Below are 26,766 nucleotides of genomic sequence, written 5' to 3'. Positions count from 1 at the left end.
ATAAAACAGGTCTGATGAGAGAATAAAATAAGCACTTCCTCTTCTAAAGGAAGCCGTGGCATGTAGCTAATCCACAGCTTGAGAGCTTGTTTATTGAGTGTAGATATTTCTCTGTTATTTTGGTAAAGTATCGTGTTTTGTATTATGGGGGTGTTCTATTTGAAATCTGATTTGATTAAAATACTGTGCAATTGTGGGAGTGAATTTATGCTCCACTCAGTGTATTCAAATATATTGGCACTCATACAGAAATCTCAAGCAGGTTTCTCTCTGACATTTTACTGCTATTATACCCAGCCATTCTATCCAGGTCAAAGGAGAATGTCGTCTAGCTGCTCCTCCATGAGTGTAATAACGTCTGTCTGTCTTCAGGTGACGCCAAAGAGAACCATTTCGCAGCAGAGAGAGACGAGTATGGAGCAGACACCATGACAGAGATACACATCATCGGACGTATCGTCATCAACCTGTGGAGAATTATGAAGACTGAGGTAGCTGCTGCTGCAGACGTTATTAATCACTTCCCTTTTATTTTAGGAACATAACGACCAGATGCTTTGGTTTCTTAGGTCATTTGTAAGTGTGTATTTCATTGTTTTTTTCCCAGGTGACATTGAACAACTACAGTTTTGAGAATGTGGCCTTCCACGTCCTGCACCAGCGCTTCCCCCTGTACAGCCCCCGCTCCCTGTCAGACTGGTTCGACCACAACACTGACCTGTACAGGTGGGCAATACACCATCCTACTGGATACACTCACACCCACTTACCTGGCTGCTCTCTCTTTTCAAGAGTCGACAGCCATGGCAGCTCTGCTTCTAGCTCCTAAGCAACGTTGCACAATTTTTTTTTGTGTGTCTTATTTCTTACATTATTAGCCCAGAATGTTTTTTGTGTTATTGTATACAGACAGAAATAATTTTTGGATATCTGAGCGGTGGTAACTCACCAGCATTACGACTTTGCCGAATTGGATCCTTTGTTCGTACCCCACAGGGCAATTTAACTTATTCCAGAGGCTCCTCCAAGACGCAGCCGGTGGAGGAGAGGTATTCGGAATGGACTTCTAGTCTGACTCAGGAGGCGTGCACACCAGCCACCGCTTCTGAGTATATAACCCGCTAATGTTCAGTCTCTGGATGAGCTCAGGGCGAGGAGCTCCTTCCAGAGAGACATCAGGGACTATAACATACTCTGTTTCACGGAATCATGACTCTCTCAGATTATACTGTCCCTGTTCATACAGCCAGCTGGGTTCTCAGTACATCGCGCAGATAGGAATATATATCTCTCCGGAAAGAAGAAAGGCAATGGTGTATGTTTCATGATTAACTACTCATGGTGTGATTGTGATAACGTACAGAAACTCAAGTCCTTTTGTTCACCCAACCTAGAATACCTCACAATCAAATGCCGACCATATTACCTCCCAAGATAATTTTCTTTGGTTATAGTTGTGTATATTCCCCCTCAAGCCGATACCACAACGGCCCTCAAGGAGCTACACTGGAATCCACATATCCTGAGGCAGCATTTATTGTAGCTGGGGATTTTAACAAAGCAAATTTGAGGAAAACGCAACCGAAGTTCTATCAATACATTGACTGTAGTACTTGCACTGCTAAAACGATCGATCACTGCTAATCCCCCTTCCGGGATGCCTGCAAGACGCTCCCCGCCCTCCCTTCTTCAAATCAGATCACGACTCCATTTTGCTCTTCCCTTCCTATCAACTCAAACAAGAAGTACCAATGCCAAGGTCTATTTAACACTCTTCTGACCAATCACGCAGACTGGGATATGTTCCGGTTAGCCTCTGAGAATAACATTAACGTATACACAGACATGGTGACTGAGGAAGTGTGTAGGCAATGTTGTTCCCACTACCAAAACCAGAAACCGTGGATAGACGGCAGCATTCACACAAAACTGAAAGCACGAACCACCGCATTTAACCATGGCAAGGTAACTGGGAATATGGTAGAATACAAACAGTGTAGTTATTCCCTCCGTAAGGCAATCAAATAGGCAACACGTCAGTACAGAGAGAAAGTGGAGTTGAAATTCAACGGCTCAGACACGAGACGTATGTGGCAGAGTCTACAGACAATCACGGATTACAAAGGGAAAACCAGCCAGGTCGCGGACACCGACGTCTTGCTCTCAGACAAGTTAAATAGCGTCTTTGCACGCTTTGAGGATAACACAGTGCCACCGACGCGGTCCGCTCCCAAGGACTGTGGGCTCTCGTTCTCAGTGGCCGACGTGAGTAAGACATATAAGAGTGTTAACCCTCGCAAGGCTGCCGGCCCAGACGGCATCCCTAGCCACGTCCTCAGAGCATGCACAGACCAGCTGGCTGGAGTGTTTACAGACACAGTCCACACTTGTTTCAAGATGTCCACCATTGTTCGTGTACCCAAGAAGACAAACTTAACTGAACTCAATGACTATTGCCCCGTAGCACTCACTTCTGTCATCATGAAGTGTTTTGTTGAGGCTAGTTAAGGATCATATCACCTAAACCTTACCTGACACCCTAGACCCACTTCAATTTGCATACCGCCCCAATAGATACACAGGTGATGCAATCGCCGTCGCACTGCACACTGCCCAACTCATCTGGACAAGAGGAATACCTATGTAAGAATGCTGTTCATTGACTATAACACCATAGTACCGTCCAAGCTCATCATTAATCTTGGGGCCCTGGGCATCCTGACAGGCCGCCCCCAGGTGGTGAAGGTAGGAAACAACACCTCCATTTCACTGATCCTCAACACAGGGGCCCCACAAGGGTATGTGCTCAGCCTCCTCCTGTACTCCCTGTTCACCCATGACTGTGTGGCAACGCAAGCCTCCAACTCAATCATCAAGTTTGCAGACGACACAACAGAGGAGCTGATCGTGGACTTCAGGAAACAGCAGAGGGAGCACGCCCCTATCCACATCAACGGTACCGCAGTGGAAAGATTCAAGTTGAAAAGCTTCAAGTTCCTCGGCGTACACATCACTGACAATCTGAAATGGTCCACCGACACAGACAACATCGCCTCTTCAACCTCAGGAGGCTAAGGAAATTCGGCTTGGCCCCTAAGACCCTCACAAACTTTTACAGCTGCACAATTGAGAGCATCACGTTGGGCTGTATCACCGCCTGGTACGGCAACTGCACCGCCCGCAACCGCGGGACTGTCCAAAGGGTGGTGCGATCAGCCCAACACATCACCGTGGGCTCACTGCCTGCCCTCCAGGACACCTACACCACCCGATGTCACAGGAAGGCCATAAAGATCATCAAGGACAACAACCACCTGAGCCACTGCCTGTTCACCCCACTATCATCCAGAAGGCGAGGTCAGTACAGGTGCATCAAAGCAGGGACCGAGAGACTGAAAAACAGCTTCTATCTCAAGGCCATCAGACTGTTAAACAGCCACCACTAACATTGAGAGGCTGCTGCCAAAATACTGACTCAACTCCAGCTCACTTTAATAATGGAAATTGATGGGAATTGATCAAAAATGTATCACGAGCCACTTTAAACAATGCCACTTAATATAATGTATATGCATATACTGTACTCTATCATCTACTGCATCTTGCCATCTTTATGTAATACATGTATCACTAGCCACTTTAAACTATGCCACTTTTATGTTTACATACCCTACATTACTCATCTCATATGTATACACTGTACTCGATACCATCTACTGCATCTTGCCTATGCCGTTCTGTACCATCACTTATTCATATATCTATATGTACATATTCTTTATCCCTTTACACTTGTGTGTATAAGGTAGTAGTTGTGGAATTGTTAGGTTAGATTACTCGTTGGTTATTACTGCATTGTCAGAACTAGAAGCACAAGCATTTCGCTACACTCGCATTAACATCTGCTAATGATGTGTATGTGACAAATAAAATTTGATTTGATTTGACTATAGTCACACATTTTTTGTGATCAACTCTTTATTGGTTCTTCATACCAATTCAGTTGAAACTGAGACAATAAAACGTGTCTTTACATCTGCAGTACTTTTGATTTCCTGTATGAAGTTGACCCCGACTGTGTTGTGTGCCTGCCAGGTGGAAGGTGGTGGACCACTATGTTAGCAGGGTGGGCGGTACCATGCAGCTTCTCCAGCAGCTTGACATCATCGGCAGGACCAGCGAGCTGGCCAGGGTGTTTGGGATCCAGTTCTATCACGTGCTCACCAGGGGATCCCAGGTCAGGACCCAGCACACGTTGGAACGTTATTGGAACGTTATGAGATGTGAATTAACACTGTGTTGATGTAATGTTTAGCTACAGGTACAACATGGTGATTCGCGCCAAGGGTATTATAGTAAACCGTTTTTCTATTTTCTTTTTTCTATATACAGTGGGGAGAACAAGTATTTGAGACACTGACGATTTTACAGGTTTTCCTACTTACAAAGCATGTAGAGGTCTGTAATTTTTATCATAGGTACACTTCAACTGTGAGAGACGGAATCTAAAACAAAAATCCAGAAAATCACATTGTATGATTTTTAAGTAATTAATTTTCATTTTATTGCATGACATAATCACCTACCAACCAGTAAGAATTCCGGCTCTCACAGACCTGTTAGTTTTTCTTTAAGAAGCCCTCCTGTTCTCCACTCATTACCTGTATTAACTGCACCTGTTTGAACTCGTTACCTGTATAAAAGACACCTGTCCACACACTCGATCAAACAGACTCCAACCTCTCCACAATGGCCAAGACCAGAGAGCTGTGTAAGGACATCAGGGATAAAATTGTAGACCTGCACAAGGCTGGGATGGGCTACAGGACAATAGGCAAGCAGCTTGGTGAGAAGGCAACAACTGTTGGCGCAATTATTAGAAAATGGAAGAAGTTCAAGATGACGGTCAATCACCCTCGGTCTGGGGCTCCATGCAAGATCTCACCTCGTGGGGCATCAATGATCATGAGGAAGGTGAGGGATCAGCCCAGAACTACACGGCAGGACCTGGTCAATGACCTGAAGAGAGCTGGGACCACAGCCTCAAAGAAAACCATTAGTAACACACTACGCCGTCATGGATTAAAATCCTGCAGCGCACGCAAGGTCCCCCTGCTCAAGCCAGCGCATGTCCAGGCCCGTCTGAAGTTTGCCAATGACCATCTGGATGATCCAGAGGAGGAATGGGAGAAGGTCATGTGGTCTGATGAGACATAAATAGAGCTTTTTGGTCTAAACTCCACTCGCCGTGTTTGGAGGAAGAAGAAGGATGAGTACAACCCCAAGAACACCATCCCAACCGTGAAGCATGGAGGTGGAAACATCATTCTTTGGGGATGCTGTTCTGCAAAGGGGACAGGACGACTGCACCGTATTGAGGGGAGGATGGATGGGGCCATGTATCGCGAGATCTTGGCCAACAACCTCCTTCCCTCAGTAAGAGCATTGAAGATGGGTCGTGGCTGGGTCTTCCAGCATGACAACGACCCGAAACACACAGCCAGGGCAACTAAGGAGTGGCTCCGTAAGAATGATCTCAAGGTCCTGGAGTGGCCTAGCCAGTCTCCAGACCTGAACCCAATAGAAAATCTTTGGAAGGAGCTGAAAGTCCGTATTGCCCAGCGACAGCCCCGAAACCTGAAGGATCTGGAGAAGGTCTGTAAGGAGGAGTGGGCCAAAATCCCTGCTGCAGTGTGTACAGACCTGCTCAAGAAGTACAGGAAACGTATGATCTCTGTAATTGCAAACAAAGGTTTCTGTACCAAATATTAAGTTCTGCTTTTCTGATGTATCAAATACTTATGTCATGCAATAAAATGCAAATTACTTACTTAAAAATCATACAATGTGATTTTCTGGATTTTTGTTTTAGATTCCGTCTCTCACAGTTGAAGTGTACATATGATAAAAAATTACAGACCTCTACATGCTTTGTAAGTAGGAAAACCTGCAAAATCGTCAGTGTATCCAATACTTGTTCTCCCCACTGTATATATATATATATATATATATATATATATATATTAAAATTCAGTTTACGTTCAGTTTGTTTTCTGACCTGATTTTCAGATTTTTATTTTGTTTTAGTTGTATCAAAAGGTTAATATTTACTTTTAGTGTTGGGGACAGAAAGAATGCGTTGGAGGCTAGGAGTCATCTGTGTTGTATAGTTTGTTTTTTGGGATGTCACTTCCTGAAACTCAGTAATAGATAAGGTGACGGGTCAAGTCATAGTTTAGGTTAGGTTTAAATTGTAAAGCCAACCTCAATGTGACTTGGATTTAAAAGGAATAGCACAGAGACTGGTGCAAAGAAATATGGTGACACCAATCCAATGCTTTTTAACTTTAATAGTACAGATCTATCTAAATTTGATCAGTTTCACAGCAGCAAAAATAATCCTGCAGTAACAAGAAATGTGGATTATAATTCTTGGACATGTTTGTGGTGGTTGATAAATGTTTTAGTTTAGGCAAATAAAGTCTGACATTTTTAAGTGAAAATTACAAGTGTTTTAATTTTTTTTTAACTCAAAAACACAAAGTGCTGTCCTGGAAAATTCTATGAGACAAGAGTGATCAAATTTAGATAGTATATCTCTGTACACGTTAGAAGAATCAAGTTGACTACCCCCATTAGTTAGCTAGTGATAGTGATAGACAAACTAGTCCTATTTGGGAAAATGGCCGTCTCCTGGCTGCATTTACCCGCCAGATTGTTAGCTTGAAATCCCCCCAAAAGCTTGAAAACCCCATTTAGATAAAATATATATATATAATTACTAAAACTGAACAAATTTCATGACTGTTTTATTTTTACTTCGTTTTGGAATCAAAGATAGTTTCAGTATAGCTTTATTTTTTTTAACAGATTTGTTTATTTCAGTTTACTAAATCATTTTTTTCATGATTTTAGTTTTCGTTTACTACACTGCTCAAAAAAATAAAGGGAACACTTAAACAACACAATGTAACTCCAAGTCAATCACACTTCTGTGAAATCAAACTGTCCACTTAGGAAGCAACACTGATTGATAATAAATTTCACATGCTGTTGTGCAAATGGAATAGACAAAAGGTGGAAATTATAGGCAATTAGCAAGACACCCCCCAATAAAGGACTGGTTCTGCAGGTGGTGACCACAGACCACTTCTCAGTTCCTATGCTTCCTGGCTGATGTTTTGGTCACTTTTGAATGCTGGCGGTGCTCTCACTCTAGTGGTAGCATGAGACGGAGTCTACAACCCACACAAGTGGCTCAGGTAGTGCAGTTCATCCAGGATGGCACATCAATGCGAGCTGTGGCAAAAAGGTTTGCTGTGTCTGTCAGCGTAGTGTCCAGAGCATGGAGGCGCTACCAGGAGACAGGCCAGTACATCAGGAGACGTGGAGGAGGCCGTAGGAGGGCAACAACCCAGCAGCAGGACCGCTACCTCCGCCTTTGTGCAAGGAGGTGCACTGCCAGAGCCCTGCAATATGACCTCCAGCAGGCCACAAATGTGCATGTGTCAGCATATGGTCTCACAAGGGGTCTGAGGATCTCATCTCGGTACCTATTGGCAGTCAGGCTACCTCTGGCGAGCACATGGAGGGCTGTGCGGCCCCACAAAGAAATGCCACCCCACACCATGACTGACCCATCGCCAAACCGGTCATGCTGGAGGATGTTGCAGGCAGCAGAACGTTCTCCACGGCGTCTCCAGACTCTGTCACGTCTGTCACATGTGCTCATGTGCTCAGTGTGAACCTGCTTTCATCTGTGAAGAGCACAGGGCGCCAGTGGCGAATTTGCCAATCTTGGTGTTCTCTGGCAAATGCCAAACGTCCTGCACGGTGTTGGGCTGTAAGCACATCCCCCACCTGTGGACGTCGGGCCCTCATACCACCCTCATGGAGTCTGTTTCTGACCGTTTGAGCAGACACATGCACATTTGTAGCCTGCTGGAGGTCATTTTGCAGGGCGCTGGCAGTGCACCTCCTTGCACAAAGGCGGAGGTAGCGGTCCTGCTGCTGGGTTGTTGCCGTCCTACGGCCTCCTCCACCTCTCCTGATGTACTGGCCTGTCTCCTGGTAGCGCCTCCATGCTCTGGACACTACGCTGACAGACACAGCAACCCTTTTTGCCACAGCTCGCATTGATGTGCCATCCTGGATGAGCTGCACTACCTGAGCCACTTGTGTGGGTTGTAGACTCCGTCTCATGCTACCACTAGAGTGAGAGCACCGCCAGCATTCAAAAGTGACCAAAACATCAGCCAGGAAGCATAGGAACTGAGAACTGGTCTGTGGTCACCACCTGCAGAATCACTCCTTTTTTGGGGGTGTCTTGCTAATTGCCTATAATTTCCACCTTTTGTCTATTCCATTTGCACAACAGCATGTGAAATTTATTGTCAATCAGTGTTGCTTCCTAAGTGGACAGTTTGATTTTACAGAAGTGTGATTGACTTGGAGTTACATTGTGTTGTTTAAGTGTTCCCTTTATTTTTTTGAGCAGTGTATAACAACCTTGCTTCACTCACTGTCCAATGTAGCTGATATGCCTCTCATTTAGGGCAGTTGAAGTTCAGGCTCACCTCTTCTCCCCCTCTGTGGTAGACTAGAATGTGTCTGTCTGGCTCACCTCTTCTCCCCCTCTGTGGTAGACTAGAATGTGTCTGTCTGGCTCACCTCTTCTCCCCCTCTGTGGTAGACTAGAATGTGTCTGTCTGGCTCACCTCTTCTCCCCCTCTGTGGTAGACTAGAATGTGTCTGTCTGGCTCACCTCTTCTCCCCCTCTGTGGTAGACTAGAATGTGTCTGTCTGGCTCACCTCTTCTCCCCCTCTGTGGTAGACTAGAATGTGTCTGTCTGGCTCACCTCTTCTCCCCCTCTGTGGTAGACTAGAATGTGTCTGTCTGGCTCACCTCTACCTCCCTCACTGTGGTAGACTAGAATGTGTCTGTCTGGCTCACCTCTTCTCCCCCTCTGTGGTAGACTAGAATGTGTCTGTCTGGCTCACCTCTTCTCCCCCTCTGTGGTAGACTAGAATGTGTCTGTCTGGCTCACCTTTACCTCCCCCTCTGTGGTAGACTAGAATGTGTCTGTCTGGCTCACCTCTTCTCCCCCTCTGTGGTAGACTAGCATGTGTCTGTCTGGCTCACCTCTACCTCCCCCTCTGTGGTAGACTAGAATGTGTCTGTCTGGCTCACCTTTACCTCCCCCTCTGTGGTAGACTAGAATGTGTCTGTCTGGCTCACCTCTTCTCCCCCTCCGTGGTAGACTAGAATGTGTCTGTCTGGCTCACCTCTACCTCCCCCTCTGTGGTAGACTAGAATGTGTCTGTCTGGCTCACCTCTTCTCCCCCTCTGTGGTAGACTAGAATGTGTCTGTCTGGCTCACCTCTACCTCCCCCTCTGTGGTAGACTAGAATGTGTCTGTCTGGCTCACCTCTTCTCCCCCTCTGTGGTAGACTAGAATGTGTCTGTCTGGCTCACCTCTACCTCCCCCTCTGTGGTAGACTAGAATGTGTCTGTCTGGCTCACCTCTACCTCCCCCTCTGTGGTAGACTAGAATGTGTCTGTCTGGCTCACCTCTTCTCCCCCTCTGTGGTAGACTAGAATGTGTCTGTCTGGCTCACCTTTACCTCCCCCTCTGTGGTAGACTAGAATGTGTCTGTCTGGCTCACCTCTACCTCCCCCTCTGTGGTAGACTAGAATGTGTCTGTCTGGCTCACCTCTTCTCCCCCTCTGTGGTAGACTAGAATGTGTCTGTCTGGCTCACCTCTACCTCCCCCTCTGTGGTAGACTAGAATGTGTCTGTCTGGCTCACCTTTACCTCCCCCTCTGTGGTAGACTAGAATGTGTCTGTCTGGCTCACCTCTTCTCCCCCTCTGTGGTAGACTAGAATGTGTCTGTCTGGCTCACCTCTACCTCCCCCTCTGTGGTAGACTAGAATGTGTCTGTCTGGCTCACCTCTTCTCCCCCTCTGTGGTAGACTAGAATGTGTCTGTCTGGCTCACCTTTACCTCCCTCTCTGTGGTAGACTAGAATGTGTCTGTCTGGCTCACCTCTACCTCCCTCTCTGTGGTAGACTAGAATGTGTCTGTCTGGCTCACCTCTACCTCCCCCTCTGTGGTAGACTAGAATGTGTCTGTCTGGCTCACCTCTTCTCCCCCTCTGTGGTAGACTAGAATGTGTCTGTCTGGCTCACCTCTACCTCCCCCTCTGTGGTAGACTAGAATGTGTCTGTCTGGCTCACCTCTTCTCCCCCTCTGTGGTAGACTAGAATGTGTCTGTCTGGCTCACCTCTACCTCCCTCTCTGTGGTAGACTAGAATGTGTCTGTCTGGCTCACCTCTACCTCCCCCTCTGTGGTAGACTAGAATGTGTCTGTCTGGCTCACCTCTTCTCCCCCTCTGTGGTAGACTAGCATGTGTCTGTCTGGCTCACCTCTACCTCCCCCTCTGTGGTAGACTAGAATGTGTCTGTCTGGCTCACCTCTTCTCCCCCTCTGTGGTAGACTAGAATGTGTCTGTCTGGCTCACCTCTTCTCCCCCTCTGTGGTAGACTAGAATGTGTCTGTCTGGCTCACCTTTACCTCCCCCTCTGTGGTAGACTAGAATGTGTCTGTCTGGCTCACCTCTTCTCCCCCTCCGTGGTAGACTAGAATGTGTCTGTCTGGCTCACCTCTACCTCCCCCTCTGTGGTAGACTAGAATGTGTCTGTCTGGCTCACCTCTTCTCCCCCTCTGTGGTAGACTAGAATGTGTCTGTCTGGCTCACCTCTACCTCCCCCTCTGTGGTAGACTAGAATGTGTCTGTCTGGCTCACCTTTACCTCCCCCTCTGTGGTAGACTAGAATGTGTCTGTCTGGCTCACCTCTTCTCCCCCTCTGTGGTAGACTAGAATGTGTCTGTCTGGCTCACCTCTTCTCCCCCTCTGTGGTAGACTAGAATGTGTCTGTCTGGCTCACCTCTTCTCCCCCTCTGTGGTAGACTAGAATGTGTCTGTCTGGCTCACCTCTTCTCCCCCTCTGTGGTAGACTAGAATGTGTCTGTCTGGCTCACCTCTTCTCCCCCTCCGTGGTAGACTAGAATGTGTCTGTCTGGCTCACCTCTTCTCCCCCTCTGTGGTAGACTAGAATGTGTCTGTCTGGCTCACCTTTACCTCCCCCTCTGTGGTAGACTAGAATGTGTCTGTCTGGCTCACCTCTACCTCCCCCTCTGTGGTAGACTAGAATGTGTCTGTCTGGCTCACCTCTTCTCCCCCTCTGTGGTAGACTAGAATGTGTCTGTCTGGCTCACCTCTTCTCCCCCTCTGTGGTAGACTAGAATGTGTCTGTCTGGCTCACCTCTTCCTCCCCCTCTGTGGTAGACTAGAATGTGTCTGTCTGGCTCACCTCTTCTCCCCCTCTGTGGTAGACTAGAATGTGTCTGTCTGGCTCACCTCTACCTCCCTCACTGTGGTAGACTAGAATGTGTCTGTCTGGCTCACCTCTACCTCCCCCTCTGGTAGACTAGAATGTGTCTGTCTGGCTCACCTCTTCTCCCCCTCTGTGGTAGACTAGAATGTGTCTGTCTGGCTCACCTCTACCTCCCCCTCTGTGGTAGACTAGAATGTGTCTGTCTGGCTCACCTCTACCTCCCTCTCTGTGGTAGACTAGAATGTGTCTGTCTGGCTCACCTCTACCTCCCCCTCTGTGGTAGACTAGAATGTGTCTGTCTGTTTCTGGGATCTAGGAATGGGTGATTATCCAGTGGATGGTCAGAACAAGTACTTCATACCACAAATGAAAGGAAAGATGATCAAGGGGAACAAGGGTACTTTATATAAAGACTGAGCTAAACCAGATAGAGAGAGGTTGTCAGTGATCAGTCTACTGAGCCCCCCTCTCTTCTCCCTGCAGTACCGTGTCTCTCACTCTGCCCTCTCGCCTCTCTTCTCCCTGCAGTACCGTGTCTCTCACTCTGCCCTCTCGCCTCTCTTCTCCCTGCAGTACCGTGTCTCTCACTCTGCCCTCTCGCCTCTCTTCTCCCTGCAGTACCGTGTCTCTCACTCTGCCCTCTCTCTTCTCTTCTCCCTGCAGTACCGTGTCTCTCACTCTGCCCTCTCGCCTCTCTTCTCCCTGCAGTACCGTGTCTCTCACTCTGCCCTCTCGCCTCTCTTCTCCCTGCAGTACCGTGTCTCTCACTCTGCCCTCTCTCTTCTCTTCTCCCTGCAGTACCGTGTCTCTCACTCTGCTCTCTCGCCTCTCTTCTCCCTGCAGTACCGTGTCTCTCACTCTGCCCTCTCTCCTCTCTTCTCCCTGCAGTACCGTGTCTCTCACTCTGCCCTCTCTCCTCTCTTCTCCCTGCAGTACCGTGTCTCTCACTCTGCCCTCTCTCTTCTCTTCTCCCTGCAGTACCGTGTCTCTCACTCTGCCCTCTCTCTTCTCTTCTCCCTGCAGTACCGTGTCTCTCACTCTGCCCTCTCTCTTCTCTTCTCCCTGCAGTACCGTGTCTCTCACTCTGCCCTCTCTCTTCTCTTCTCCCTGCAGTACCGTGTCTCTCACTCTGCCCTCTCGCCTCTCTTCTCCCTGCAGTACCGTGTCTCTCACTCTGCTCTCTCGCCTCTCTTCTCCCTGCAGTACCGTGTCTCTCACTCTGCCCTCTCTCCTCTCTTCTCCCTGCAGTACCGTGTCTCTCACTCTGCCCTCTCTCTTCTCTTCTCCCTGCAGTACCGTGTCTCTCACTCTGCCCTCTCTCCTCTCTTCTCCCTGCAGTACCGTGTCTCTCACTCTGCCCTCTCGCCTCTCTTCTCCCTGCAGTACCGTGTCTCTCACTCTGCCCTCTCTCCTCTCTTCTCCCTGCAGTACCGTGTCTCTCACTCTGCCCTCTCTCTTCTCTTCTCCCTGCAGTACCGTGTCTCTCACTCTGCTCTCTCGCCTCTCTTCTCCCTGCAGTACCGTGTCTCTCACTCTGCCCTCTCGCCTCTCTTCTCCCTGCAGTACCGTGTCTCTCACTCTGCCCTCTCGCCTCTCTTCTCCCTGCAGTACCGTGTCTCTCACTCTGCCCTCTCTCTTCTCTTCTCCCTGCAGTACCGTGTCTCTCACTCTGCCCTCTCTCCTCTCTTCTCCCTGCAGTACCGTGTCTCTCACTCTGCTCTCTCGCCTCTCTTCTCCCTGCAGTACCGTGTCTCTCACTCTGCCCTCTCTCTTCTCTTCTTCCTGCAGTACCGTGTCTCTCACTCTGCTCTCTCGCCTCTCTTCTCCCTGCAGTACCGTGTCTCTCACTCTGCCCTCTCTCTTCTCTTCTCCCTGCAGTACCGTGTCTCTCACTCTGCCCTCTCGCCTCTCTTCTCCCTGCAGTACCGTGTCTCTCACTCTGCTCTCTCGCCTCTCTTCTCCCTGCAGTACCGTGTCTCTCACTCTGCCCTCTCGCCTCTCTTCTCCCTGCAGTACCGTGTCTCTCACTCTGCCCTCTCTCTTCTCTTCTCCCTGCAGTACCGTGTCTCTCACTCTGCCCTCTCGCCTCTCTTCTCCCTGCAGTACCGTGTCTCTCACTCTGCTCTCTCGCCTCTCTTCTCCCTGCAGTACCGTGTCTCTCACTCTGCCCTCTCTCTTCTCTTCTCCCTGCAGTACCGTGTCTCTCACTCTGCCCTCTCTCTTCTCTTCTCCCTGCAGTACCGTGTCTCTCACTCTGCCCTCTCGCCTCTCTTCTCCCTGCAGTACCGTGTCTCTCACTCTGCCCTCTCGCCTCTCTTCTCCCTGCAGTACCGTGTCTCTCACTCTGCCCTCTCTCCTCTCTTCTCCCTGCAGTACCGTGTCTCTCACTCTGCCCTCTCTCCTCTCTTCTCCCTGCAGTACCGTGTCTCTCACTCTGCCCTCTCTCTTCTCTTCTCCCTGCAGTACCGTGTCTCTCACTCTGCTCTCTCGCCTCTCTTCTCCCTGCAGTACCGTGTCTCTCACTCTGCCCTCTCTCTTCTCTTCTCCCTGCAGTACCGTGTCTCTCACTCTGCCCTCTCGCCTCTCTTCTCCCTGCAGTACCGTGTCTCTCACTCTGCTCTCTCTCCTCTCTTCTCCCTGCAGTACCGTGTCTCTCACTCTGCTCTCTCTCCTCCCTGCTGTACCGTGTGTCTCACTCTGCTCTCTCGCCTCTCTCCTTCCTGCAGTACCGTGTGTCTCTCTGCTCTCTCGCCTCTCTCCTTCCTGCTGTACCGTGTGTCTCTCTGCTCTCTCTCCTCTCTCCTTCCTGCTGTACCGTGTGTCTCACTCTGCTCTCTCTCCTCTCTCCTCCCTGCTGTACCGTGTGTCTCTCTGCTCTCTCGCCTCTCTCCTTCCTGCTGTACCGTGTGTCTCTCTGCTCTCTCTCCTCTCTCCTTCCTGCTGTACCGTGTGTCTCTCTGCTCTCTCCTCTCTCCTCCCTGCTGTACCGTGTGTCTCTATCTCCTCTCTCCTCTCTCCTTCCTGCTGTACCGTGTGTCTCACTCTGCTCTCTCTCCTCTCTCCTCCCTGCTGTACCGTGTGTCTCTCTGCTCTCTCTCCTCTCTCCTTCCTGCTGTACCGTGTGTCTCTCTGCTCTCTCGCCTCTCTCCTTCCTGCTGTACCGTGTGTCTCTCTGCTCTATCTCCTCTCTCCTCCCTGCTGTACCGTGTGTCTCTATCTCCTCTCTCCTTCCTGCTGTACCGTGTGTCTCTATCTCCTCTCTCCTCTCTCCTTCCTGCTGTACCGTGTGTCTCTCTGCTCTCTCCTCTCTCCTTCCTGCTGTACCGTGTGTCTCACTCTGCTCTCCCTCCCTTTCTTCTCCCTGCAGTACCGTGTGGAGTCCATGATGCTGCGTGTGGCCAAGCCCATGAACTACATCCCCGTTACGCCCAGCATACAACAGAGAGCCCAGCAGAGGGCGCCACAGGGCATCCCGCTGGTCATGGAGCCCGAGTCGCGCTTCTACAGCAACTCTGTGGTGGTGCTGGACTTCCAGTCGCTCTACCCCTCCATCGTCATCGCCTACAACTACTGCTACTCTACCTGCCTGGGCCACGTGGAGAGCATGGGAACGTAAGGGACAACACCTAGATAGAGAGAGACACACACGAAGCATGCATGCTTACACTACACACGTTCTTATCATTCTGATAGGTTGCGATGTGAGTGGAGGTACAGCGACCAACCACTGTGAGTTGTTTCAGGGCCGATGAGTTTAAGTTTGGCTGCACCTCCCTGAGGGTTCCCCCTGAGCTCCTCTATCAACTCCGCAATGACATCACCGTCTCTCCCAACGGCATCGCCTTTGTCAAGGTACAACTAGTCCTCTGATACTGTCATGTGATTAACATTCACATCGGCGGATTTTGACCGAACAAACAACAAACTATCATGGCTCTTCTAAGACGGAACTGTGCGTGTGTGTCCTCTCCGTCCAGCCCACGGTGAGGAAGGGGGTCCTGCCCAGCATGTTGGAGGAGATCCTGAACACACGGTCCATGGTGAAGCGTTCCATGAAGACCTACAAGCAGGATAAGACCTTGATGAGGCTGCTGGACGCCAGGCAGCTGGGACTCAAGCTCATCGCCAACGTCACCTTCGGCTATGCCGCCGCCAACTGCTCTGGACGCATGCCCAGCGTAGAGGTGAGGGCCTGGGGTTCACACACACTGTCTGCCACACTCACCAAAATCTGACTGTTTACTGTTTGTCTCCTGTTGTTGTTTGTAACGTTTGAGCTGTGAAAATCATTTCCCTTTAAAAGGATAATATACACTGAGAGGTCAGTTTTTATTAGGTACACCCATCTGGTACCTACCTAGAGTCGGACCCCCTTTGTAGGAAAACATTCCCTACACCACCGCCACCAGCCTGTATCGTTGACACCAGGCAGGATGGGGCCATGGACTCATGCTGCTTACGCCAAATCCTGACTCTGCCATCAGCATGACTCAACAGGAACCAAGATATGTCGGACCAGGCTATGTTTTTCCACTCCTCAATTGTCCAGTGTTGGTGATCGCGTGCCCACTGGAGCCGCTTCTTCTTGTTTTTAGCTGATAGTAGTAGAACACAGGTGGTCGTCTGCTGCAATAGCCCATTCGTAACAATGTTCAACGAGTTGGGAGTTCTGAGAAGCCGTTCTGCACTCCACTGTTGTACTGCGCCATTTTTTTGCCAGTTTGTGGCCCACCTGTTAGCTTGCACGATTCTTGCCATTCTCCTTCAACCTTTCATAAACAAACTGTTTCCACCCACAGGACTGCCGCTGACTGGATGTTTATTGTTTATTGCACCATTCTCTGTAAACCCCTAGACAGTGTCGTGCGTGAAAAGCCCAGGAGGCCAGACGTTTCTGAGAAACTGACGATTATACCACGCTCAAAGTCACTTAGGTAACTTGTTTTGCCCATTCTAACGTTCAATCGAACAGTAACTGAATGCCTCGATGCCTGCTTTATATAGCAAGTCACGGAGCGAACCATTTTCGTGAATGGGGTGGTGTACCTAATAAACTGGCCTCAGTGTAATCAATCTAAATCACTGTTCCTAAAGTCAACATGATACAGTTTCTGTCTCATTTTCGTTTCCCTCCCATCACTTGTTAGCTGGGTTTGTATTAACCTTGGCTGAAAGCTTTTTTCACATGGTTATCTTTTCCCCTCTACGCTGTCGTTAGGTTGGTGACAGTATTGTCCACAAGGCCAGGGAGACCCTGGAGAGAGCCATCAAGCTGGTCAACGACACCAAGAAATGGGGAGCCCACGTTGTGTACGGTGACACAGACAGGTAAGGGATGAGATTTAGAGAATGAATCCTCAGATATTGTATCGTCTGGTTTTTCTGACTCTTCTCTTACTCTCTGCTTGTCTCTTTTAGCATGTTTGTCCTGCTAAAGGGAGCAACTAAAGAGCAGGCTTTTAAGATCGGCAACGAGATCGCAGAGGCAGTGACTGCTACCAACCCTAAACCTGTCAAGCTGAAGTTTGAGAAGGTACAGTCTCAGCTCAGTATGAAGTGTCTAGACTGGCAGGCTGTGTCAGTCTATTTACAGTGTGTCTTATTCAATCAACAGCCCTCACAACCCGGATTTGCTACTACTCAGTGTGAATTAGGTTTCATTGACATTGTGTGTGGTATTTGTTTGAGTCTGTGCATTAATTACAGAACCATTACTATATTCGTGTGTGTGTGTGTGTGTGTGTGTGTGTGTGTGTGTGTGTGTGTGTGTGTGTGTGTGTGTGTGTGTGTGTGTGTGTGTGTGCGTGCGTGCGTGCGTGCGTGCGTGCGTGCGTGCGTGCGTGCGTGCGTGCGTGCGTGCGATCCCAGGTGTACCTGCCGTGCGTGCTCCAGACAAAGAAGCGCTACGTGGGCTACATGTACGAGAGCCTGGCCCAGAAGGACCCCGTGTTCCACGCCAAGGGGATCGAAACTGTGCGCCGAGACGGATGCCCTGCTGTTTCCAAGGTAACCGGCAACATTTGACTATTTCTACCTGCTCTCTCACTCTGTCTACACCCTTCACTGTCACGCCAGAGGTATATTAGCAGCCCGTGCTCAGACTAATACACAGATAGGAATGGGAGAAAGGATTTATATTTAAAACAGTCCTTGCCTGAACATGTTCTATGGTAGCATAGTCAGCCTGGTCGATGTATAGAATATAGACTGGTTTTGGACCTCCCCGTCTCCCTAGATTTTGGAGCGTTCCATCAAGCTGCTGTTTGAGACGCGGGACATCAGCCAGGTGAAGCAGTTTGTGCAGCGTCAGTGTGGGAAGGTGCTGGAGGCCAAGGCCAGCATGCAGGACCTGACCTTCGCTAAGGAGTACAGGGGCAGGAGCTCCTACTGGCCAGGGACCTGTGTCCCTGCTCTGGAGCTCACCAGGTACACCAACAACACGCCGCCTGAGGGGAGGGTGGTCCTAGTGTTTATGACATGATACTGTCTGAATTACTGTAACAGTAGCATCATTGACAAATACTGTGTGTGGGCCGACGTGTGTGACCTCCCTCTCGTCTGCCTGCTTGCTCTTTGTGAAGCCACTTACTGATTTCCCAGAATGCCCATTGTCTGCCTGCACTACAACCGGCCTAGCTCAGTGTACTGTACCTGAGACAGTTGCTTAGCAACACAGCCCTAATGGGTGGAAAAATATAATTTCAGATGGTTTAAGCGGGGAATATTCAGTGTGATTCATGACGATTAGCTATGACAATTTATTACAGTCATTCATCTTGCTGGAGTACAAAACAAGGAATCAAATGCATAATGTTTCATTCATATATTTTCCCTGTTGAAGAAAATTATACAAATGTGATCATTTTAAAATCTGAATACTGCATGTGTGGTACACCACAATATGGATATAACTGCACACATCTGGGGTGCTGGATAAGCAGGAACCAGCCATTTCTTTACTGTCTTGACGCCCCCCCCCCCCCCTCAGGCGTATGATGGCCTATGACCGGCGCCTGGAGCCGCGGGCGGGCGAGAGGGTGCCCTACGTGATTGTGTACGGGACGCCGGGTGTGCCCCTCATCCAGCTGGTGCGGCGGCCCTTAGAGGTGCTGCAGGACCCGAGTCTGCGCCTCAACGCCACCTACTACATTACCAAGCAGATCCTGCCCCCGCTGCAGCGCATCTTCCAGCTCATCGGCGTGGACGTGCTGAGCTGGTACCAGGAAATCCCCAGGGTGAGGCTATGAAGGGGTGGGCCATCTGCTCTAAAAGTTACTTACTGGGATTCATTAAGCTGATGGACTGATTAAACTATTGATGTTTGTTGACACACAACAAAAAACATTTTTTGAAAGCTTTGTCCAGACTGTAGTGCAGACGGACAACAAAAGAAAAAAGGGCTACATGTCAGAAATCGAATGAGACTCATCCAATGACATTGTGCCCAAGTCATTTAGAGGCACTGCCTTTTTGAGATGCCAACGCTGCCATCTAGTGGTGAAGTGTGTATAGGACATGCTCATTTCATACCGTTGTCTTGGTAGCCTGCTTCAGACTAAAGCACAAAGGGACATAGCTCTTAAAGGATAAAACAGTGTCTGCTCTGTCAAATAGTGAATGACAGTCTTGATGATAACTACATTTGTGATTGATGACCACTTTTCTATTATAGTCCAGCCCATAGCTCGAAACATATACTCTCTGTTCAGGTCCAGAAGGCATCGTGCTCCACGGTGGCTGAGAGGAAGGGGACCATCTCCCAGTACTTCACCACGCTGCACTGTCCTGTGTGTGACGAGCTTACCCAGCTAGGGGTGTGTACCAGCTGCCGGGGCGAGCCCCAACGCGTGGCCATCACTCTCTACCAGGACATGCGGCTGTGGGAGAGCCAGCAAGATCAGCTGCTACAGGTTAGCGGTCAGGGGGCAGGACATCATTGGGAAGCTACCACAGGCTGCAGATATGTTAAAGCTCATTTTAGTTTCTTCTAAAAAGATATTTAGAGTAGAGCGAGAGAGCTAAGCTTAGAATTGTATTTTTAACACTGTGGTGTAATATTACAGGGATAGGACATTGGTTGGTGAAGATATGTAGATAGAACAAGCTTTAACGATTCATTAGTGTTTAAACTCCATTAACCAGCCTCCTGTTTTCCATTGGTCCAGATCTGTAGGAACTGTAGTGGCAGTGTGGAGCGGCAGGTTCTGTGTGTGTCTCTGGACTGTCCTGTGCTCTACAAGCTGTCCCGGATCAACAGACAGCTCTCCAAGGTGCCCTACCTCCGGCAGCTCCTGGAGCAGTTCTGATTCTGAACACGTCCTGGCCTACTGCTCTGCTATTCTGGTGCTAAACCAACGCGGTCTCATCCAGCTCAGTGTTTCCTTGTCTTTTCCTTTAAAAGGTGCTTTGATTTGTTCTCACTCGCTCAGTTTTCATTAGCTGCTATTGGTTGGTTGTGCGTGAAGCTGATGTTTTTTCTTCAGGTGATCTCGTCTGTATCATAACGATGGCATTGACTCTGATCGAAGAGGACCTTACCGTTTTATTCTGTACTCGCTGTAGCAATTTGTAAATGCAAGACTTGTAAGTCTGAACGGTATTCCTAAGGAGCTCCCGACGATGCGAAGATTGACTAAAGAAACCACTGTTTAACTTAATTTCCCTTTTTATATCAAATAACATTTTATAAATAGTTATTGTACACTACCCATCTGAATTCTCTCTGTGCATCAGCATTAAAAAAGGAAAGCTCTAATCACAGTGGACAAATCAACTAGCTAGTTTTTATTCATTCTGTTTGTGTGCCATGGTAATACCTTTTTTTCTGCCTCGATTGTATTTATGTCCATTTTGGCAAAGCATTATCCTTATACTCCGATGCCTATCAAAAGAGGAAATGGAGTATTAATTTCAGTTTTTACTTCTGGGACTGTTGCAATACTGTATTTTGATAATTTATGGCAAGAGTATATTATTTCCTTAAGCTTCTTTTTTTTACTGCGTTCTCCATGTTAACAGCATATTTCATCTAACCATGTCGAGATGGATTCTATTGTTTCCCAAAACAACTATACACAGGATCTGTGGATTTGTATAAATGTAAAAACAAAAATATGAAGGAATTTTTTTTTTCGTTTTTAATGGACATTGCTGTGGGTGCAGGTTGAAGATTGGTTTAATAAAACTCCATGTATTAGTATTTTGTCATGGTTGTGATTTTAATTGTTTTAATAGAACAATTCAGAGATTGATCAAGTTATTAGCACAAAGATCACACATCTGAATGAAAAACTACGACTGATCACTGCACAACACTTCTAAATGTTTTTCTAAAGTATTTTTTTTGTTGCGGAAAACAAACTTGATTCAAAGGTCTGACAAAAACATAATTCATTATCAGGCCACATTGGTGGCTAACATACCCACCTTTAACTGCTGATAATTCACATTTGACTAAATATGAATGACAAAGAAAATGACATCCAAGATATCTAAAGGAACCTATTTTCAGTGTTACGTTGGTGATTCTTCAGTATTCCTACTTTTATCATTCATTACCAGCAACCGTTTCCCCCTAAACACAGCCTCAAATAAAGTAGTAGACATAAGCTGTGGGGTTAGTCACATTGCACTGTAGATCTGTCGTATCAAACATTTTGGGCTCTATTCAACCCGTATCGCGTTAAATTTAAAGGCAATGTTCCCGCGTAAGCGAAGGCTGCATTCACGGTAAACGCTGCATATGTCGGCACAATCGGAATTGACCTTTACATTTCTATTGCGCAACCTGTAAAGCTTTAGCGATCCAGATTAAATAGAGCCCTTACACGTGAGTGTTAACAAGCTAAAGAAGCACATGACAAACAACCAGACATTAACAAACAAGTTTCTCTCGAGAGGGAGACATGGCTCTTGTAGAATACTAATATATGAAATACTTATTGTAATGTCTTTACAGCACTCATGGTGCATCACACGCAGACTAGAGCCCCTAGGCGTGATTCATTCCGATTGCACTTCGTGACTGCCATTAAAAAGGTAATTTCCGATTTAGCTGAAATACGCAGCATTTACTGTGATTGCGGTCTCCGCGAACGAGGGAACAATGCCTTTAAAAGGACCATTGCGGACAAAGCGCAATTGGATTGAATCCTGTCTTTACCGCTGATCGGATTGAATCCCAGGTTTAGGGCTCTTCAATTTGTATCGCTGAAGCGTTACAGATTGCGCACTAGAAATGTAAAAGAGCTGACTTATGCAGCGTTTACCGTGAATGTATTCTCTGATAATGCGGGGACATTGCCTCTAAATTTCAATCACGCTGAATTTCCGCGATATGGTTTGATAAGCCCCTAGTCCCTCTTTTCCCGGTCCAGGGAAAGCAGCATTTTCTGTCCGGGTGAGTCCCCCAGCAGAGCGGGAGAGTCTGAAAAAGAGGTCCCAACTGTGGGCTCTAGGGACTGGGCAGTAGAGGGGACAGATGTGGCACTGATGTCGCCTGATGTCCCCGTAACATCAGGTGGTGGGAGCCCTTTGTTAGGAGATGACAACGCTTTATTAGGAGATAAAGAGAGCGCTTTATTAGGAGATAACAAGAGCGCTTTACTATGAGATAACAATGCTTTATTCGGAGAGTTTATAAGGCTGGCGTCATCCATCTCGATTACCTCAAAGTCGGCGTCATTCCACTGGTCTGCCTCGTCATCCTCCTGCTGCTCCTCTTCCTCGTCATTGGCTCCTGAGTCCAGCAGGCCTTGGCGGTACTCACTGTCGTCGGGCTCCTTGCGGCCCCTGATGCGGGGTGTCCTGCTGGGGCCGCTGGGGGACGAGGCCAGCCAGAACATGAAGGGGAAGAGGATGGAGGTGATTGTGGCGGTGGCCAGGGTCAGGTACATCAACAGGGGGTGACCATGGATCCTCCCCAGCAGGAACCCCATCAGAGCGGGCAGGACCATCTCCCCCAGGGCCGCCCCCACCACGAAAACCGCCGCCGCGCGCCCTGTCACTGTGGTGTACTGCTCCACCCAGGAGATCCCACTGGGGAAAGTGGTCGACATTGAGGCACCATAGACACCAGTACAGATCCACAGAGCCACCCTGTTACTGCTGAAGAGGGTGAGGAACAGGGAGGACAGGGTGCAGCCCACCAGGCTCAGTAGGATCATGGTGCCTGGGTGCATGCAGGACACAAAGAAGATGGCCAGGCCCCGGCCGGCAGCGAACATCCCCCAGAACAGGGAGTTGAGCCCTGCTGCCTGGGCCTCGTCCATATGGATATAATCCTTAGCATATGTGAAGATAAAGGAGCCGTACGCCACCTCGGCCCCCACGTACCAGAAGAAGAAGACAAAGAGCATGGCGATGAGTGCGTTGTGATGCTTGGACACCAGGTGCTTCCCTGAGGGGGTCTGGGCCCTGCCCTGAGAGGGCCTGTGGCGGGCGTAGAGGATGAAGAAGAGGAGGGAGATTAACAGGATGAAACCACTGATCACAATGTAGGCCCACATGGACTTCAGGGTGCTGCTACTGAGGACATAGCGTTTGGGTATATTAGGGGACTGTGTTTGGGACACATTGTTTGTGACAGGCGGGGAGGTGGATGTTACCGGTGGTGCTGCCATGCTACCGTTCGTAGCCACATCCAGCTCCAAGTCTGTTCCAAAGAGCAGCTTGGCGATGATGGGCGAGACAAAGGCCCCTGCGGCGAAGCTGAAGTGCAAGGCCTGCAAGTGCGAGCCAGCCTGATCTCCCCACGTCTGCAAGATCAGGACGTTACCACCTGCCAGAGAGGACAGCAAACGGCATCAGAGGCATTCACTAAGGACCATGTCTTGTACTGTGCAGTAAGTAGGTAACCATTTACTATATTAAAGATAGATTGTCTGTTCCTACCTGTATCTAAAAAGCCCATAGAAACTCCAATACTGGACATCAGAGCAGTGAGGAGAAGGGCTGTCTTACAGAAAGGGATCGCAAACATCCCAAACGCTGTGACCAACATGGAGAGGCCTGTGATGAAAATACAGTGTTATACAGTGCACCATGCACTGTGGGAAAAGGCAATGAACACCCACAAAAAACAACCTACAGCATTCTTTGATAAACATAGGTGATGCATTTACAGTAAAGGCTTTGTGCATACTGTGTAGGCTAATATATATGGAGCAAAAATACAAAACGCAACATGCAACAATTTCAATGATTTTACTGAGTTACAGTTCATAGAAGGAAATCAGTCAATTGAAATAAATGTATAAGGTCCTAACTTATGGTTCTCTCATGACTGGGCATATGGTCTGCGGTTGAGGCCGGTTGGACGTACTGCCAAGTTCTTTCTAATGACATTGGAGGCGGCTTATGGTAGCGAAATTAACATTCAATTCTCTGGAAACAGCTCTATTGGTCATTCCTGCAGTCAGGCTGCCAACTCCACACTCAATCAAAACTTGAGACATCTGTGGCATTGTGTTGTGTGACAACGGCACATTTTAGAGTGGCCTTGTATTGTCCCCAGCACAATGTGCACCATTCTGGCGTGGTCTACATGTGTAACCACGTCAGCCCTGAGGAGTATTTCTGTCTGTAATAAAGCCCTTTTGTGGGGAAAACAAACATTCTGATTGGCCCACCCATGGCTGCACCACTGCCCAATCATGTGAAATCCATAGATTAGGGCCTAATGAATTTATTTCAATTGACTGATTTCCTCATATGAACTGTAATTCAGTAAAATATTTGAAATTGTTGAATGTTGCATTTATATTTTTGTTCAGTACAGCTCCTTGATATGCAACACCTGTCAGGTGGATGGATAATCTTGGCAAATAAGAAATGCTCACTAACAGGGATGTAAACAAATTTGTGCACAGAATTTAGTAGAAATAAGTGTATATGGAACATTTCTGGGATCTTTTATTTCAGCTCATGAAACCAACAATTTACATGTTGTGTTTATATTTTTGTTCGGTATTATAATAATAATAAATGCCACTAGGCAGATGCTTTTATCCAAAGTGACTTACAATAATGCATGCATACATTTTTCATATGGGTGGCCCTGGCGAACCAACAATCGCGGCATTGTAAGCACCATGCCCTACCAACTGAGCCATACGGGACCACAAACCTTGGAGCTTAAATATAATGGGAGTTTTTTTGCCAAAGGACATCATTTATTTGTGGTTTGAGTTGATATAGTATATTTGAGTCTGTTAGACATACCCAGCAGAAGAAGGCTGTTCATGCAGTCAAAGAGAATCCCGGACAACACAGAGCCGCCTATATAACCCATCGAGCGGCCTACGAAGATGTAGGAGATGTTGCTGATGTCCTGGTTGACATTGATGGCCAGGTCTTGAAACGTGGGTCCTAAAACAGAGATACTCATCCCCTGGAACACAGAAATAATTTTTAAAAACACTTACTAGTATTGTGAAGTATAAGTAAGATACAGCCCTGCCCCTAGTGCAGTTCTCAGGCAAACATTGGTAGCATCTAGTGCCCCATCATTTTGTAGGATACATATATTTTGAACTTTGTGTGGCAACCAAAGTAAAGAAAGTAACAATGTTGTTTTCATGTCCCTTTCTAAGAAGACAGTTATTCAAAATTGTACATTTGGACAGGTGTCAGGAAGTAAAAGTTCTGAAGTTGAAGAGCCAGTTTGGCCAACTAGCTCTGTCTTATGTCAGAATTAAATGTTTATCCATGTTTATCAAATTTCGAACGTGCTCAAGGTCAAGTGTAAGCATTAAATCTACATTTTTAAGGTTAGGGTTAAGTATAGGTATTAATGCCTAACCTTAAGATTTCGTTAACTCAGAATGGTTAAGGTTGGGGATAGGCTTTAAACTAAAATCTCAAAAACAACTTTATCACTGTATTCGAACATGCATTCTTTAGCCCCAGAGTTTAGGCATTAACTCCGAATTGTTAAGGCAAGGGTTAAGGTTTGGCATAGGCTTAATCACGGGTGACCTGGCTGATTTTACAGGCCTGAAATGCAAATTCTGCTCATTCAGGATATAGGCCTAACAACGCTCATTTTACCTCCACTGAAACAACCACAATCACAGAAATAATTAACTCAATGAATGCATATTGGGAAAGGCTAAATCTTATTGAATGGGAATACATACATTGACTTTGTAAAACTCATGTACAATAAGATGAAGCTTTAAACATTTAAAGACAACCTGCGATTTAGTGTTAGCGAAGATATGGGAATAGGGAAACAAAATCCGAACAATAATTTCAATTTAAACCAAAATATGCAATAAACCAGGGGAGTATTCATTATGTTCCAAAAACGTTTCTTAAACGGAAGCAAACGGGACAAAACGGGGAGGAACCAACCGGTACCTGCATTTGTCCAACAGACACTCGTTTTGCTCTGTTTGGGTTTTAAACGGTAAACGGTTTCCGTAATGAATACACCTCTGGTAGAAATATAGTAGCTAATTTCAGGGCCTTGATGTTGACAAAATTGTCAAATGCAGTCCCTTCTACTTGCCTAACAAGCACTCTTACCAGTCCGAGGAATGATGCACAGAGCGCCAAGGTGATGATCCAGCCGCTGCAGCCTCCAGAACCGCTGGCGCTGCTAACTCCACCGATGATTTCAACCTCACCATCGGACCCCGAATTCGAACTCTCCTTCCTCCCTTTCATTACACTCTTCACCCCTCGCATTGTGTCTTTCCTCTTGTCAAACAGAGTATGTTCTTCTTGGTCATCGTTATTATCATCCTCCTTCATTCTTGCGAAACGAACATGCTTCGTTTTCACAACAGGATCTCTGGCGGCCGAGGCAGACATGGTCGAGCTGTCAAATTATGGCTGCGCTTTATCCTGCTGATTGGCAAGCTTGCGCCAGTGCGTTTGGTAAACAAACTGCGCGCACTTACCGTTCCTTCAACGACACTTGCTGATATATTTGCGAGTCATTCATTCATTGCATGAAGAATCGGATATGGAGAACGTTGGCTGGGTGTTAAAAGCCGTGGTTCCATATGTCAAGTGTATGACATTAATATGGACGTCAGCGTACAGGAAGTACTAGTCATATGATTTAAATTAATTCACGAATACAGCGACATCTAGCGTTCATACTAGAAATGTGAGATGTTTTCTTTATCATTATAAATATTTGTGCTTCTGTGCTTTACATGCACGACTACAAAAAAATACACTGCTCAAAAAAATAAAGGGAACACTTAAACAACACAATGTAACTCCAAGTCAATCACACTTCTGTGAAATCAAACTGTCCACTTAGGAAGCAACACTGATTGACAATAAATTTCACATGCTGTTGTGCAAATGGAATAGACAAAAGGTGGAAATTATAGGCAATTAGCAAGACAC

General features: G+C 47.6%; 2 protein-coding genes across 6 annotated transcripts in view; one reads left to right on the top strand and one right to left on the bottom strand.

Moving 5' to 3' along the window:
• The window catches only part of LOC129817549 (DNA polymerase zeta catalytic subunit-like), a 98,817-nt gene extending 78,218 nt beyond the window's left edge, over window positions 1–20,599 (top strand). For 2 of the 3 annotated variants that reach the window (XM_055872926.1, XM_055872927.1), the window contains 13 exons: window positions 373–491; window positions 608–726; window positions 4,096–4,237; window positions 14,768–15,012; window positions 15,144–15,252; window positions 15,378–15,584; window positions 16,619–16,728; window positions 16,819–16,933; window positions 17,269–17,406; window positions 17,636–17,826; window positions 18,389–18,635; window positions 19,110–19,310; window positions 19,566–20,599. In XM_055872926.1, coding sequence (XP_055728901.1) covers window positions 373–491; window positions 608–726; window positions 4,096–4,237; window positions 14,768–15,012; window positions 15,144–15,252; window positions 15,378–15,584; window positions 16,619–16,728; window positions 16,819–16,933; window positions 17,269–17,406; window positions 17,636–17,826; window positions 18,389–18,635; window positions 19,110–19,310; window positions 19,566–19,706 — 2,084 coding nt within the window. In that variant the 3' untranslated portion in view covers window positions 19,707–20,599. Of the gene's footprint in view, window positions 1–372; window positions 492–607; window positions 727–4,095; window positions 4,238–14,767; window positions 15,013–15,093; window positions 15,253–15,377; window positions 15,585–16,618; window positions 16,729–16,818; window positions 16,934–17,268; window positions 17,407–17,635; window positions 17,827–18,388; window positions 18,636–19,109; window positions 19,311–19,565 lie in introns of those variants that run through there. The other variant, XM_055872928.1, reaches the window with a different exon arrangement.
• Window positions 20,594–26,474, bottom strand: LOC129817550 (sodium-dependent glucose transporter 1-like). 3 transcript variants are annotated; one of them, XM_055872930.1, is made up of 5 exons: window positions 25,930–26,474; window positions 24,622–24,790; window positions 23,293–23,409; window positions 22,068–23,179; window positions 21,764–21,952 (listed from the first exon to the last, which is right to left on the bottom strand). In XM_055872930.1, exons 1-5 carry the CDS (start codon window positions 26,215–26,217, stop codon window positions 21,854–21,856), a joined length of 1,785 nt encoding a protein of 594 aa, XP_055728905.1. In that variant the 5' UTR covers window positions 26,218–26,474; the 3' UTR covers window positions 21,764–21,853. The 3 variants fall into 3 exon arrangements, with proteins under 3 accessions (XP_055728904.1, XP_055728905.1, XP_055728906.1); XM_055872931.1 differs by having other exon boundaries at window positions 21,764–21,931; XM_055872929.1 differs by having other exon boundaries at window positions 20,594–23,179.
• Between the last annotated feature and the right edge of the window lie 292 nt (window positions 26,475–26,766).

Source organism: Salvelinus fontinalis, chromosome 20 (assembly GCF_029448725.1).
Source record: "Salvelinus fontinalis isolate EN_2023a chromosome 20, ASM2944872v1, whole genome shotgun sequence".
Lineage (NCBI taxonomy): Eukaryota > Metazoa > Chordata > Actinopteri > Salmoniformes > Salmonidae > Salvelinus > Salvelinus fontinalis.
The sequence above is the reverse complement of the archived record's forward strand: the minus strand, read 5'-3'. Positions and strand labels throughout refer to the sequence as shown.